This window comes from Pristiophorus japonicus, chromosome 15 (assembly GCF_044704955.1).
Source record: "Pristiophorus japonicus isolate sPriJap1 chromosome 15, sPriJap1.hap1, whole genome shotgun sequence".
NCBI classification, from domain to species: Eukaryota; Metazoa; Chordata; class Chondrichthyes; family Pristiophoridae; genus Pristiophorus; species Pristiophorus japonicus.
The window spans coordinates 145,203,414-145,220,573 of NC_091991.1; the positions used below are offsets into that span (position 1 = coordinate 145,203,414).

Genomic DNA, 17,160 nt, shown 5'->3' on the forward strand with positions numbered 1-17,160 from the left:
TATCACTCTTGTTTTTTGGAATAGTGTCATTTAGAAGGATTAAAATTGAAGAATATTGCCTACACCATCAGTTGAGAGTCCAGAACTGCAGTAATTCTATGTCACGGTGCTACTTGTCACAATTCCAACCCCAATCTCGAAACACAGGGGTCCAAATTCGCTAGCAGCTGTTCCTGGCTCGAACCAGGCTGGGATCACACGACAGAAGAAATAGGCACGAGTTAGGTTTGAAGTTGGTCCTCGAGCCTCTTTGTCTGCAGACTGGCAAGCTGCAAGCACCAATCGGGCAGCCCGATACAGCTCATCAGTTGGGGCTTGGCCAATATCAGCCAGCACAGACACCGTGCGCGGTGCTCAGGTAAGTCCTGGGGGAGGGGGGTGTGGAGCAGCAGGAGAGCGAGTGAGGGCCGGCAGTGGCCTGCAGTGGGGGGGGGGGGTGGAAAGAGGGGGGGCAGTAGGAGAGCAAGTGCTCAGGTAAGTCCTGGGGGAGGGGGGAGGAGGGGGGCAGTGGGAGAGCGAGTGAGGGCTGGCAGTGGCCTGCTGGTGGGGGGGGGGGGGGCAATGGGAGAACGAGCACTCAGGTAAGTCCTGGGGGGGGGGGGTGCAGTGCAGTGGGAGAGCGAGTGCTCAGGTAAGTCCTGGGGGGGGTGGGGGGAAGGGCAGTGGGAGAGCGAGTGAGGGCCAGCAGTGGCCTGCTTGGTGGGGGGGGGGGGACAATGGGAGAGCGAGCACTCAGATAAGTCCTGGGGGGGGGGGGGGGCACAGTAGGGAGAGCGAGAGGGCCAGCAGTGGCCTGCAAAGGGGGGAGGGGGGCAGTGGGAGAGCGAGTGCTCAGGTAAGTCCTGGGGGCTGGGGGGGGGGGGGGGGGGGTGGCAGTGGGAGAGCAAGTGCTCAGGTAAGTCCTGGGGCCGGGGGGGGGGGGGGGGGGCAGTGGGAGAGCGAGTGAGGGCCAGCAGTGGCCTGCTGGTGGGGGGGGGGGGGGGCAATGGGAGAGCGAGCACTCAAATAAGTCCTGGGGGGGGGGGGGGGGGCACAGTAGGGAGAGCGAGAGGACCAGCAGTGGCCTGCAAGGGTGGGGGGGGGGGGGCAGTGGGAGAGCGATTGCTCAGGTAAGTCCTGTGGGGGGGGGGGGCACAGTAGGGAGAGCGAGTGAGGGCCAGACCTGGGGGGGGGGGGGGGGCGGCGAGGGCAGCGGGAGAGCGAGTGGAGGCTGGCAGTGGCCTGCAGTATTAATGTGAATGCAGGAGGAGCTCTACATTGAGGCAACTATTAAAAGAAATCTGAAAGTTTCTCCGACGGCCTCCAGCGCTCCATTGAAGAACCTCTGATGTGGTCATTGCAGATGGTGATGAGCCAGTCGCAGCCTGCACAGTGCAAGCTCAGACCTGTCTCAATTCATTTCACAAATGGGAACTGAAACATCCGAGGGACCCTCATTTCAATGTTGAAACAAGACCTGCGCTCATTTCAAGCGACCATCAGGGCCGCCTAAAAATAAAGGCCCTAGCGAGTTTAGAAATGGCCTGAACACATGTCCAGATTGGACCCAAACCATCGCACTGCTAAATTCGTCATCATTGAGCCTGATTTACAACCAAAAAACGGGTGCAATGATGTTGAATTTCACCCCCACATGGCCTGTTGTAGAGACTTTTCAATCCTTAGCCACACATGCAAAAAAAAAAATCTTTCATAAATCTTTTTATTTCTCATTCTCCATTAAAAATTATTACGCTCAAGAATTCCTTAAGAAATTGTTCAGATGGACTGTCAAAACCCAGGATTATAAACTTCACTAAACAATGCAAACAGTAATTGAAGCCAACTACACTTCAACCCACGTGCTAAAACAGCACGCAGAGCAATTTCCTTCCAAAGAGGGCTGGTTAATTTATTGCCAAGTTGTGAGCAGTTTGCTGCAGTGGATTTGTGCCCGCAAAGAATTGGATTGAGACTACGGAAATCATCCCGTGTATGACCCTTACAGAACTTTCAACTCCCTCCTTCTGGGATCAATTCAATCCCAGGTCACACTTATTGAAAGGACAGGACAAGCATTACCCAGTCCATCTAATGCCCTTGTACTGTTTCCATATAGTCATAACTTAGATTCATGGCCTATAATTGGACTGATTATATCATAAACAACTATGTAAGGAGCACAATTAGACACAATGTATAATTAGGCTAACTGAATTATTATTGACTAAGTAGGAATAAACGTGGGTTTGGCAATAACTTGGAAACATCAGGATACCGATGGAATCTTGAAATAAGCAAGTTCCTAAGTGTTGACTTGGCTCAGTTGTTCGCACTCTTGTCCTTGAGTGAGACAGTTGTTTCAGTCCCAAATAGGGAATGGAGCTCATTAAGGCTGACGCTTTATGCTGCATTCTCAGAGCTGCCACCTTACAGATGGGATATAAACCTGAGGCCCTGTCTACCTACTCAAGATAGATGTGGAAGATCCCATGGTACTATTTCAAGAAGAGCAGCGGAGTTTGTCCAGTGTCCTGACCAGCACTTCTCCAAGAGTATCTGGGCACTCACCATATTAGGTGTCAGCCTGAGTCAGAACGTCACAGATTCAAGCCTCATTCCAGAATTGAGCGCATAATCTCGACTAACACTTCAGTATGGTACTGAGGGAGCGCTGGCACTGTTGGCGGCTGTCTTTTGAATTAGACATTGAACCAAGGTCTTGTCTGCCCTCACAGATGGACATTAAAGCTACTGTCGAAGGATTGGGTGGGGAGGCAAGTGTTCAAAGTCTAGATTTTGCCAACTTGGCACAGCACCAGGTCATACCATCCCATCCCAGTATCTCCCACCTCTGAAAACCAGGATAAAATCCTTAATTGGTATCGGTCAATCCCTCCCTCTTCAAGCTTGCCTCCTTTGTCTCTTAGCAATCCTGTCCCTCCATTTACCATTTTTTCCCCACAATGAATGTACTTGCAGAAAAAGCCTTTTTAATGGCCTTTGGATATTGCTATTGTCTCATACCCCGCTTAGCCTTTCTCATCTCCATTTTTGTCGTTTTCCTATTTTCTTTAGGGACAAAGAGTACAAGAGTAAAGAAATTATAAATTTATAAAAGACAAATGGTTAGGCCAGTTAGTTTTGGATGAGTATTGAGGACATTAAAGTTACAGAAAACAATAATGTAGAATCAGCAAGACTATGCCAGGGATGAGAATCTATACTGAAGACTTGAGATGCTGAGATTATTTTCACTGAAGCAGAGATTTATTAAAGCGGTTTAAAATTATGAAAGGCTTTGGTTGTTTGAATAGGGAAATACTATTTCCTCTGGTTGGGGGAGTCAGTGAGAGGGTAATCAGAAACATACAGCATTATGGAGAGCGCGCAAGGCAATAGGATTCATTTGGCGATTTCTCCATTTTTTGCCATTTCTCATCCGGATTTCTTTACTATCTTGTCCCACTTAACAAATGTGGAATGTGCTGCCACAAGTAGTTGAGCTAAATAGCAGATATATATTTAAGGGGAAGCTAAGTAAGCACGAGGGAGAAGAGAATAGTATATGCTGACAAGGCTAGATGAAGAGCATAAATGCCAGCAGACCAGTTGGGCCGAATGGCCAGTTTGTGCTGTGGACTAGATGTAACCTCATTCAACCTGTCTGCCTTGTTCCCCGTACACCCAAAAACTTCCTTTCCAAGCTATCTGCACTACTCTCCTCCCGCAGGCATATTAATTTTAAAACTCCCCCACATTATTTAATCCACCCTCCTCTCCTATGATTATATTGGTCTTTAAGTGTAAGCCATCTTGCTCATTCCTGCCCCAGAACAGGGGGAAAACACTCTTGCGGACATATACAGTCACAGAACAAAGGCAGAGCTCTGATAAGATTCGCCAGTCATCATCTTCACTTGGGAGCAAGCAGAAAATTTTTTAACCAATTACAAGAAACCAAGATCCTGTTATCGATATCCACATGACTGGATACCCTGGCTCTTACCCATCTCACAAGCATCACATCACTACTATAATTAACATTATAGCCAGGACTATTTTGCAACAATCTCAGTACAAGGCATCTACAGACAAGTTTTAGTCAGTCAGTCAATGTCTGCTCCACATCATTTGTTCTTAGAGGTGGAAATCCTAAATTCCAAAAGTGCCTCACTGAACTCAAAAATACCACTTGCTTACTGAAGTCAACACTACATATACAAAAGTATAATGCACTATTTGTTATCTGCTGGGACTGAACTGGACTTGGTTACAAGTTGCTTATAAAATTGATTTGACAGAGACCAGAGAATGGTGCTTGGTATGGCGAGGCCAGACAGAAAGTTGCAAGGATATAAAACTCATGCAGACGTTTGTTTCTACATAGAAGCACAGAAGTACATACAGCTATTAGGAATTTGATTAACTAGTCACATGTAACTTATGACGTATATTGCAGGAAATGCTCAAATATCACAGAATATTTGTTTCTGTATCATTGGAGTAACATCAAATTGTACAGGAATAATTTAATGAAAATATAGTTAGTTAATCGTTCAATCATCTACATTACATGTGTTCTGCATTACAGGCAAACGGTAATCTACAGATTAATTGGCACCATGCATCAATCAACAATATGCAGAGATTGATGTAACATTCAGGACATAGGTCTTTTGCACTTAAAACAAATTTTACAAAGCACCTGATCTGTGCAATATCCTGTATGAATTTTCTGTACCGATTTTAGTAGCAACATTGAAGCTACGAGTTCCTGATGTCCACCATATCGATGGGGAGGTGCTGAGGCAGATAGTAATCTCTCCACAAGGAGAAGTAATTAGCAATCATCCGTAAGCTACTGCACATATTTCCTGACAGTTCAGTGCAACAATGTAATTGGTCTGGGAGTGGATATGTCGACCTTCACAACCACAGTTGGTGCATGACCCAGTGAGACCAAAGGAGGATAGAGAAGTGAACTTAAGCAACAGAGTGAGCGAAATATAAAGACATTTAGATGTAAAACTCAAGTGTCACATTTTAACATGGTTAGAATAGTTACACAGCTGCATTTGGCACCTATGCTGCTGGTTCCTTACAACACCCGTTTGAATTCCACGGCCCAGGCTTCACCCAGGAAAAATATTACAAATCTCTGCCGAGCTTTTTTTTTTAAAAAAAAAGGAAAAACCGGACCAGATAGGGTTACCAAGGAGCTGGACAGACTATTTATGGCTTGGATTGTTCCATTCTCCAGTTACGGCATGATGGATAAAGGGAACTAGCTTCACAGGGGGAAAAAATGTATACAAGGGCAACACAATTAAACAAAAAAAAATGTTCAACTGAACATTATTTGGCAGTACCCCCAAGAGTTTAAAACCAGAAACTAGCACAGAAGGCAACATTATTATCTACTGGCTTATACACTCCGTCAGGCAAACTGGACGCACAATATAATTCATAGTTCTTTATTACTGTTATACTTAAATCAGACACTCCAGAAGTACAGTAATATTTATTGATGGGATGTTTATGTGTAGACGGTAAAACAAAATTTGGGGTCTGAAAAAGAGGCCAAAAAGGCTCTGTAAACCCTTAACCTAGCATTCTGGCTACAAAACAGAAAAATTTTAAATGCTTTTGATTGAGAATATTGTGAATATAAAAATATTATGACTCCATGTTCATTGTTTAAAATTAACAAAATCTCATTACATGGCAAACACGATGCACATTTTGAAAGCTGCCTGCTAGCAACAACTTATGCCTGAACACTAATTGGCACCAGTATCGTGCACTTGGGTAACAATGTGCATCATCAACTGACTCTGCTACAATACCCACACTTTTACATAGGGAGAGGGCATAAGGAGAAAGAATGAGAAAGGAGAGCAATAAAAGGAAGCCAAGATTGAAGTTAATTTTTGCAACACAATAGCTGCAAACTGTAATATTCTAAGTCAACTACCAACAGATCAGCCATCTGAGGGGGCTGGATTAAGTTCCAGGAGGGGAAAGCAAAAAGAGTGAACCTAATTTCTCCACAGATTAGTGTTAGTACAAAATAATTTTTTTTTAAATCCTGTTTTTTTTTAAAAACACAAGTGGGATTTTCCAACCTGAATTCCCCCCTCCCCCACATAATTGAAGTGCAACTGGAGGGGAGGAGACAGAAAATGTACTCCTAAAATGAAGCAATTTTAAAATTATTTCCAAGTAGACCAGTGTGATTGAAAAAGTCAATGTCTGATTTGCGTGGTGTTTATTCTTTCTCCAAGTGCACGCTACAGTTAGATAAAGTAACAGTTTGGTACAGTTTTATGCATTAAAAATTGTGTTACCTATTCTTGAAATGGCAATTACAGTTTACAGTGGTTTCCACCAAATGAAAATACGATTTAACAAGAAAAACAAACAGCGTGCAAATTAGAAAGCCAACCAAGCAGCTTTAAACCATCAAGGTATTAGGTAATACCTTTTCAGCACTCTATTAAAATTCAATTTTATCAAAACATTCTATGGAATTTTATCAATCGCCTCAGTGGTGGTGGTCTATCCCTCATTCTTTATGATCACCTAGATTTACATTATACATTAAGCTAGAAAAGTGGCAAAAAAACTCCTGTAAAAGAGCAAGAGGGGTTGTGGTAATAATGTGATAAGAAAGCAGACATGCAAATGTCATCGATCATTGTAAACTGAAAATCTGTTAGTGCAAATTTTGCTCAAAGCCTGATTTTGACTTTTAGAATGCACACAAGTTTAGTTTATTTTTAAACTTCTCAAAAAGTCAATGCTCATCCTCCCCTCCCCCACAAAAAAATCATGCTACTTCAACAGTTGTCTCTGAAATTGTCGCATATGAGCAAGTTTATTTTATAATCTCTCCCTCCCCCACCCCATCACAACTTAATACATTGTCTGATCTGGAGCTTCACATTCTGACTAAATTCAGTTAAACTGATCCTCATAACAGTTCCGAGCACTCCCATTTTCAGAAGGAACCCAGTATCTGAGAAAAAAAATCTAATAGGTTGCCAGTGTTTACAGATGTGACCGGAGTTCTTACCATGTGGATTTTCGTAAGAATTCCAGCATTAGATGTCCTTCATGCACTTTCAAAGATATATTTTTTTAAATAAAGCTTCTCCCGTAGCCAATGAAGACATATTTTAATATCTACTAGTACAACCTATACCTGACTTGGGGGTCGGTGAATTGAGGAAGGAGGAGGGGGGTGAGAGAAAGAGGAGGAAATTGCAGAAGGAAGATAATTAATCTACCTAAAAATTATAATTCTATTGCAAAATGAAAAAAAAAAGTGCTGTCTTGCAGCATACCCCGACTGCCTCTGGCTTAAAAAAAGCAAGCCACCTTTTAGGCTGGCTGGGTCATCTACTGCCTACAAGCAGGTGCAGCTAACAGACAACCCCCCCAGTTAGTATTACTTGAAACAGTTAAATTGCACTTTGCATAGGTTTCCCAGTGAGAAAACAAGACAACTCAAAATAGCTGTCGAGAGATGTATCTGCATGTGCAAATGGGCAAAATTGCTTGAGTTAGTGTGTGTACATCAGTGCTTTAAGTTTCTGTGCAAGTTGTTGGATTATGTAGTGACCTTCAGTTGTGGATTTTTATTTCAAATCAAAAAGTAAATTAAGTGAAGCAAGGGTTGCTCCACTAAAATTACAGTAAGTTGCGGTAGTTTTTTGCTCAGCCTGCTTACCAGTGTAAATTCAAAAGTTAAAATTCCCCCCAAAACAGACTTTATAAGGCTGAAGTATCCTTTTTCAATCATCAATCCACAAAATGCAAGCAGAGGTTACAGAAAAAGTATTTTGTGACAAACTGGTTTGAAAAGCAATTCTCCAGGTTTATGCAAGTATGTTTACACAAACATATCTTCATACAAAAAAGGTAAATCCACCTCCTTTAACAAACTAATGGACACAATTTTGAGCAGGCCACAAAAAACTAAGCAAATTGTAATTTTCTACCCACTGTCAAAGACTCTGTCCCAAGAACTACCCAACTGGACCAGCTCCATTGTGTGAAGGAAATGTTTAAACCGAGCATGATGCAATTCTGATTTCGGATATCCACTCCAGGGTTTGGTGTGCATATTTTATTTACATTATGTAGCACGAGTATCATACCAGCATCCGAATGCTTAGTATATACATTACATATATATTTATATATATTTATATATTTAAACATAACAAGAGGTTTTTTTTTTTAGAATTTTTATGGGAAAGTCAATAGTATTGTAATTTTTGCAACACTAAAACACAAGAAGTGAATCCAATAAAGATCTTTACGTTGATTTGATATTTAGTATTAATTGCATGACCATCATAGCACCATTTCCTCAATCCACAGAATTAGCAGCTGCTTGAGTCTAACTAAAAAGAATAGTCCACTATTGATACAACTTATATACTCGCACTATACAAAAACCAGTAGTGTCTTAGTACAGTGCTGTAAAATGGAAGTCTGCAGATTTGACGGAAGATGCCATTTTAACATAGACAAGATCAATGATATACTGGCAATACTGTTGAAGCAGACAGTCAACACAGCAGGAAATAAAAAGGGCAGTTAACAGTTTTAACCAAATTAACATCCAATATTACCCTTCCCTTTGAGAGAAAACAAGTTAAGGTCACTTTAGCTTGGAACCTAATGTGTTTACCTATGATGATCTTGCTAACTACTACACAAATGATTGGATGTCCTCTGTCACAAGACCGGTATTGGGAAAGCCATAATTACAAGATGCATCTACTGCATTAGTTAGAACTTCCTTTATGGCAATCATTATTGAATTCACTTGTACTTTCACAATCAAACAAGTTATGATGGCCCTCCATTTCCATTCAAGAAAGTGTCGAGTATCAAGTGGCTTTCAGGTAGCACAGCGACCGTATAAAAGTTCAAAGCATTCGATTGCGCTTGTGCGTTGGGGAGTCTGTGATGACATCAGTACACTGGGCTGAGGTACGCTTCCTAGTGCCACCATTGTCCAAGTGGAGTGCCATTTCTTCTGATATGAAAGTGTTCAAATCCACATCATGAAGTCCATTTCTCCTGCGAGAAGAGTTGGAGCTACCACTTACATGAGTGGGAGACCCTGGAGTACTTGAGCGTACACTTATACTAGCCATTGCTCCACTAAGACCTGTGAAGATAAAAAAAGCAAAGCATTAAGAATCATCAGTTTAAATGCTAATGGTTCTGAGTGCACAGTTCACTGACAAACCAAAATTCTATTATTTATTTTGCCAATCCATTTTTTTTTTTTTAAAAGAAGCTACCAAATTTTGACAGCACTTACTTAGTCATGTCTTGACACCAGTTATTCTCATTTCATCGTTCAGGCACATGAATAGATGGGTTCAGAATAACTGACAATGCTAGCAATATTGCAAACCATATTGTTCACTAGATATATGTTAATACAACAAAAGGAAGTTCTCACCAGAATTTAATCAGGTCTCAGATGGTCAATGCATCAATTCCACCTCCCAAGAACAAGTGGTGCTTGACAATTTGTGAAGGAAAAACATCACGAATGACTTTTGCTGAATCTGACAATGACTAAATTAGCAAAGTATCTCAATAATCCAATGACAACTGAATAAAGAATTTACTGAAATGTAAAGCGGGGCCCCTTGAAAGGCTCAGTATTTCACAGAGAAAAAGGTGAACGGCACAGACCAGGAAGTTTCCAGATTCAATCTCTTTCTGTGATGCAAACGAACCTGAGGTCAAGGTGGGTGGCAGTCCGAGCCCTCGCAGGCCATGGATTAGAGTGAGGCACGGAAAAAGGTGGCAGAGGTTAATATTCCTGACCACTAGCCAGCAATCGTTGCCGAGTGTATGCCAGGTGAGAAAAGGATAAGGCTCATTTGTGTTGTCCCCCACAATCAAATAATCTGACAACGTTCAACATCAAGGCTCACGTCTGAACAATAGCTATTTGGTCAAGGTACGAGATAGGGGCCTGCACGCAAAAGCATCACCAGAAGGAGGAAAGGAGCGAGCGCTGGGAGCGCGAGAGAAGGGGGGGGCCGGAGAGAGAGAGAGAGAGAGAGAGAGAGAGAGAGAGAGAGAGAGAGAGAGAGAGCGAAGGGGAGGGGCCGAGAGAGAGAAGGGGAGGGGAGGGGCCGAGAGTGAAGGGGAGGGGCCGAGAGAGAAAGAGAGAAGGGGGGGGGCCGAGAGAGAAAGAGAGAAGGGGGGGGGCCGAGAGAGAAAGAGAGAAGGGGGGGGGGCCGAGAGAGAAAGAGAGAAGGGGGGGGGGGGCCGAGAGAGAAAGAGAGAAGTGGGGGGGGGGGCCCGAGAGAGAAAGAGAGAAGTGGGGGGGGGGGGCCCGAGAGAGAAAGAGAGAAGGGGGGGTGCCGAGAGAGAAAGAGAGAAGGGGGGGGGGGCCGAGAGAGAAAGAGAGGGGGGGGGGCCGAGAGAGAAAGAGAAGGGGGGGGGGCCGAGAGAGAAAGAGAAGGGGGGGGGGCCGAGAGAGAAAGAGAAGGGGGGGGGGGCCGAGAGAGAAAGAGAGAAGGGGGGGGGGGGCCGAGAGAGAAAGAGAGAAGGGGGGGGGCCCAGAGAGAAAGAGAGAAGGGGGGGGGGCCGAGAGAGAAAGAGAAGGGGGGGGGGGCCGAGAGAGAAAGAGAAAAGGGGGGGGGGCCGAGAGAGAAAGAGAGAAGTGGGGGGGCCGAGAGAGAAAGAGAGAAGGGGGGGGGGCCGAGAGAGAGAGAGAGAAGGGGGGGGGGGCCGAGAGAGAGAGAGAGAGAAGGGGGGGGGGGCCGAGAGAGAGAGAGAGAGAGAGAGAGAGAGAGAGAGAGAGAGAGAGAAGGGGGGGCCGAGAGAGAGAGAGAGAGAGAGAGAGAGAGAGAAGGGGGGGGGGGGCAAGAGAGAGAGAGAGAGAGAGAGAAGGGGTAGCCGAGAAAGAGGGAGAAGGGGGGGGAGGCAGGAGAGAGAGAAGGGGGGGGAGGCAGGAGAGAGAGAAGGGGGGGAGCGAGAGAGAGAGGGGGCGGAGGAGAGAGAGAGAGAGAGAACAAAGAAAATAGGTGCAGTAGCATGCCATTCGGCCCTTCAAGCCTGCACCACCATTCAATATCATGCAACTTCAGTACCCCACTCCTACCTTCTCTCCATAACCCCTGATCCCCTTTACCATAAAAGGGCCACATCTAACTCCCTTTTGAATATATCCAACGAACTGGACTCCACAACTTTCTGTGCTAGAGAATTGCATAGGTTCACTAATCTCTGGGTGAAAAGGTTTCTCCTCATCACAGTCCTTTATGGCTTCCCCCTTGTCCTTAGACTGTGACCCCGGTTCTGAACTTCCCCAACATCGGGAACATTCCTTCTGCATCTAACCTGTCCAATCCCGTCAGAATTTGATATGCTTCTATGAGATCCCCTCTCATTCTTCTAAATTCCAGTGAATATAAGGCTAGTCGATCCAGTCTCTCCTCATATGTCAGTCTTGCCATGCCGGGCATCAGTCTGGTGAAACTTCGCTGCTCTCCCTCAATAGCAAGAATGTCCTTCCTCAGATTAGGAGACCAAAACTGCACACAATACTCAAGGTGCAGTTTCACCAAGGCCCTGTGCAACTGCAGCAAGACCTCCCTGCTCCGATACTCAAATCCTCTCGCTATGAAGGCCAACATGCCATTTGCTTTCTTCACCGCCTGCTGTACCTGCATGCCAACTTTCAATGACTGATGTACTATGACTCCGAGGTCTCGTTGCACCTCCTCTTTTATAAATCTGTCACCATTCAGATAATATTCTGCCACCAAAGTGGATAATCTCACACTTATCCACATTATACTGCATTTGCCCACTCGCCTAACCTGTCCAAGTCACCCTGAAGCCTCTTAGCATCCTCCTCACAGCTCACACTGCCACCCAGCTTCGTGTCATCTGCAAACTTGGAGATATTACACTAAATTCCTTCGTCCAAATCATTAATATATATTGTAAATAGCTGGGATCCCAGCACTGAACCTTGCGGTACCCCCACTAGTCACTACCTGCCATTCTGAAAAGGACTCGTTTAATCCCACTCTCTGCCAACCAGTTTTCTATCCAAGTCAATACATTAACCCCAATACCATGTGCCTTAATTTTGCACACTAATCTCGTGCGGGACCTTGTCATAAGCCTTTTGAAAGTCCAAATACACCAGATCCACTAGTTCTCCCTTATGATTGCAAAAGCTTCTATAGATGTGAAAAGAAAAAGATTAGAGAAAACAAACGTAGGTCCCTTGCAGTCAGATTCAGGTGAATTTATAATGGGGAACAAAGAAATGGCGGACCAGTTAAACGAATACTTTGGTTCTGTCTTCATGAAGGAAGACACAAATAACCTTCCGGAAATACTAAGGGGACCAAGGGTCTAGTGAGAAGGAGGAACTGAAGGAAATCCTTATTAGGTGGGAAATTGGGTGAGGGAAATTGATGGGATTGAAGGCCGATAAATCCCCGGGGCCTGATAGTCTGCATCTTAGAGTACTTAAGGAAGTAGCCCTAGAAATAGTGGATGCAGTGGTGATCATTTTCCAACAGTCTATCAAATCTGAATTGGTTCCTATGGACTGGAGGGTAGCTAATGTAACACTACTTTTTAAGAAAGGAGGGAGAGAGAAAATGGGTCATTATAGACTGGTTAGCCTGACATCAGTAGTGGGGAAAATGTTGGAATCAATTATTAAAGATGAAATAGCAGCACATTTGGAAAGCAGTGACGGGATCAGCCCAAGTCAGCATGGATTTATGAAAGGGAAATCATGCTTGACAAATCTTCTAGAATTTTTTGAGGATGTAACTGGTAGAGTGGACAAGGGAGAACCAGTGGATGTGGTGTATTTGGACTTTCAAAAAGCTTTTGACAAGGTCCCACACAAGAGATTGGTGTGCAAAATTAAAGCACATGGTATTGGGGGTAATGTACTGACGTGGATAGAGAACTGGTTGGAGACAGGAAGCAGAGAATCGGGATAAATGGGTCCTTTTCAGAATGGCAGGCAGTGACTAGTGAGGTGCCGCAGGGCTCAGTGCTGGGACCCCAGCTATTTACAATATACATTAATGATTTGGATGAGGGAATTGAGTGTGATATCTCCAAGTTTGCAGATGACACTAAGCTGGGTGGCAGAGAGCTGTGAGGAGGACTCAAAGGCTTCAGGGTGACTTGGACAGGTTAGGTGAGTGGGCAAACGTGTGGCAGATGCAGTATAATGTGAATAAATGTGAGATTATCCACTTTGGTGGCAAAAACACGAAGGCAGAACATTCTCTGAATAGGAAAATAGGCAGATTAGGAAAAGGGGAGGTGCAGCGAGACCTGGGTGTCATGGTACATCAGTCTTTGAAAGTTGGCATGCAGCTTCAGCAGGCGGTGAAGGTGGCAAATGGTATGTTGGCCTTCATAGCTAGGGGATTTGAGTATAGGAGCAGGGAGGTCTTACTGCAGCTGTACAGGGCCTTGGCGAGGCCTCACCTGGAATAGTGTGTTCAGTTTTGGTCTCCTAATCTGAGGAAGGACGTTCTTGCTATTGAGGGAGTGCAGCAAAGGTTCACCAGACTGATGCCCGGGATGGCTGGACTGTCATATGAGGAGAGACTGGATCGGCTGGACCTGTATTCACTAGAGTTTAGAAGGATGAGAGGGGATCTCATAGAAACATATAAAATTCTGACGGGATTGGACGGGTTAGATGCAGGAAGAATGTTCCCGATGTTGGGGGAGTCCAGAACCAGGGGACACAGTCTAAGGATAAGGGGTAAGCCATTTAGGACTGAGATGAGGAGAAACTTCTTCACTCAGGGAATTGTTAAGTTGTGGAATTCCCTACTGCAGAGAACTATTGGTGCTAGTTCATTTGATATATTCAAGAGGGAGTTAGACAGGGCCCTTACGGCTAAAGGGATCAAGGGGTATTGAAAGAAAGCAGGAAACTGAGGTGAATGATCAGCCATGATCTTATTGAATGGTGGTGCAGGCTCAAAGGGCCGAATGGCCTACTCCTGCACCTATTTTCTATGTTACTATGTTTCTATCCACTCTACTAGTTACATTCTTTAAAAATTCTAGAAGATTTTTCAAGCATGATTTCCCTTTCATAAATCCATGTTGGATTGGACCGACCCCGTCACTGCTTTCCAAATCCGCTATTACATAGAAACATAGAAAATAGGTGCAGGAGTAGGCCATTCGGCCCTTCGAGCCTGCTCCACCATTCAATAAGATCATGGCTGATCATGCACTTCAGTACCCCTTTCCTGCTTTCTCTCCATACCCCTTGATCCCTTTAGCCATAAGGGCCATATCCAACTCACTCTTGAATATATCCAATGAACTAGCATCGATAACTCTCTGCAGTATGGAATTTCACAGGTTAACAATTCTCTGAGTGAAGAAGTTTCTCCCCATCTCAGTCCTAAATGGCTTATCCCTTAGCCTTAGACTGTGTCCCCTGGTTCTGGACTCCCCCAACATCGGGAACATTCTTCCTGCATCTAACCTCTCCAGTCCCATCAGAATTTTATATGTTTCTATGAGATCCCCTCTCAGATTCTTCAAAATCCAGTGAATAAAGGCCCAGTCGACCCAGTTTCTCCTCATATGTCAGACCAGCCATCCCAGGAATCAGTCTGGTAAACCTTCGCTGCACTCCCTCAATATCAAGAACGTCCTTGATCAGATTAGGAGACCAAAACTGAACACAATATTCCAGGTGGGGCCTCACCAAGGCCCTGTACAACTGCAGTAAGATCTCCCTGCTCCTATACACAAATCCCCTAGTTATGAAGACCAACATACCATTTGCCTTCTTCACCGCCTGCTGTACCTGCATGCCAACCTTCAATGACTGATGTACCATGACACCCAGGTCTCGTTACACCTCCCCTTTTCCTAATCTGCCGCCATTCAGATAATATTCTGCCTTTGTGTTTTTGCCACCAAAGTGGATAACCTCACACTTATCCACATTATACTGCATCTGCCATGCATTAGCCCACTCACCTAACCTGTCCAAGTCACCCTGTAGCCTCTTAGCGTCCTCCTCACAGCTCACAATGCCACCCAGTTTAGTGTTATCTGCAAACCTGGAGATATTACACTCAATTCCTTCATCTAAATCATTACTGTATATTGTAAATAGCTGGGGTCCCAGCACTGAGCCCTGCGGCACCCCACTAGTCACTGCCTGCCATTCTGAAAAGGACCCATTTATCCCGATTCTCTGCTTCCTGTCTGCCAACCAGTTCTCTATCCACGTCAGTACATTACCCACAATATCATGTGCTTTAATTTTGCACACCAATCTCTTGTGTGAGACCTTGTCAAAAGCATTTTGAAAGTCCAAATACACCACATCCACTGGTTCGCCCTTGTCCACTCTACCAGTTAAATCATAAAAAAATTCCAGAAGATTTGTCAAGCATGATTTCCCTTTCATAAATCCATGTTGACTTCGACCGATCCGGTCACTGCTTTCCAAATGCGCTGTTATTTCATCTTTAATAATTGATTCCAACATTTTCCCCACTACTGATGTCAGGCTAACCAGTCTATAATGACCCATTTTCTCTCTCCCTCCTTTTTTAAAAACTAGTGTTACATTAGCTACCCTCCAGTCCATAGGAACTGATCCAGAGTGAATTGACTGTTGGAAAATGATCACCAATGCATCCACTATTTCTAGGGCACTTCCTTAAGTACTCCAGGATGCAGACCATCAGGCCCCGGGGATTGATCGGCCTTCAATCGCATCAATTTCCCGCCTAATAAGGCTATCCTTCAGTTCCTCCTTCTCCGGAGAGCACAGAGAGCCAGGGTGAGAGGGCGCGCGAGGTGGGAGAGGAGGTGGGAGAGGGGGACGGAGAGGGCGCGCGAGCGAGCGCGGGAGAGAGAGAGCGAGCGCGGAAGAGGAGAGAGAGAGAGAGAGAGAGCGAGCGCGAGAGGAGAGAGAGAGAGAGAGAGAGCGAGCGCGAACGAGGAGAGAGAGAGAGAGAGAGCGAGCGAGCGCGAGAGAGAGAGCGAGCGAGCGCGGAGAGAGAGAGAGCGAGCGAGCGCGGAGAGAGAGAGAGCGAGCGAGCGCGGAGAGAGAGAGAGCGAGCGAGCGCGGAGAGAGAGAGAGCGAGCGAGCGCGGAGAGAGAGAGCGAGCGAGCGCGGAGAGAGAGAGCGAGCGAGCGCGGAGAGAGAGAGAGCGAGCGAGCGCGGAGAGAGAGAGAGCGAGCGAGCGCGGAGAGAGAGAGAGCGAGCGAGCGCGGAGAGAGAGAGCGAGCGAGCGCGGAGAGAGAGAGAGCGAGCGAGCGCGGAGAGAGAGAGAGCGAGCGAGCGCGGAGAGAGAGAGAGCGAGCGAGCGCGGAGAGAGAGAGAGCGAGCGAGCGGGAGAGAGAGCGAGCGAGCGCGGAGAGAGAGAGCGAGCGAGCGCGGAGAGAGAGAGAGCGAGCGAGCGCGGAGAGAGAGAGAGCGAGCGAGCGCGGAGAGAGAGAGAGCGAGCGAGCGCGGAGAGAGAGAGCGAGCGAGCGCGGAGAGAGAGAGAGCGAGCGAGCGCGGAGAGAGAGAGCGAGCGAGCGCGGAGAGAGAGAGAGAGCGAGCGCGGAGAGAGAGAGAGCGAGCGCGAGAGAGAGAGAGCGAGCGAGCGCGAGAGAGAGAGAGCGAGCGAGCGCGGAGAGAGAGAGCGAGCGAGCGCGGAGAGAGAGAGAGCGAGCGAGCGCGGAGAGAGAGAGCGAGCGAGCGCGGAGAGAGAGAGAGCGAGCGAGCGCGGAGAGAGAGAGAGAGCGAGCGAGAGAGAGAGAGAGCGAGCGCGGAGAGAGAGAGAGAGCGACGGAGAGAGAGAAGAGCGAGAGAGAGAGAGAGCGAGCGCGGAGAGAGAGAGAGAGCGAGCGCGGAGAGAGGAGAGAGAGCGAGCGCGAGAGAGAGAGCGAGCGCGGCGGAGAGAGAGAGAGCGAGCGCGGAGAGAGAGAGAGCGAGCGCGGAGAGAGAGAGAGCGCGGAGAGAGAGCGAGCGAGCGCGGAGAGAGAGAGCGAGCGAGCGCGGAGAGAGAGAGAGCGGCGCCGTGGAGAGGAGAGAAGGCGCCGTGGAGAGAGAGAGAGAGAGAGAGAGAGAGAGGAGAGAGAGTGGAGAGAGAGAGAGGCGCCGTGGAG

General features: G+C 46.2%; 1 protein-coding gene across 2 annotated transcripts in view; it reads right to left on the reverse strand.

Moving 5' to 3' along the window:
• Positions 1–4,283: 4,283 nt before the first annotated feature.
• hapstr1a (HUWE1 associated protein modifying stress responses a) overlaps positions 4,284–17,160 on the reverse strand; it is a 26,879-nt gene continuing 14,002 nt past the window's right edge. The window contains exon 4 of one of the 2 annotated variants that reach the window (XM_070901043.1): positions 4,284–9,169. In XM_070901043.1, the coding sequence (XP_070757144.1) occupies positions 8,925–9,169 (245 nt within the window). In that variant the 3' untranslated portion in view covers positions 4,284–8,924. The remainder of the gene's footprint in view (positions 9,170–17,160) is intronic. The other variant, XM_070901044.1, reaches the window with a different exon arrangement.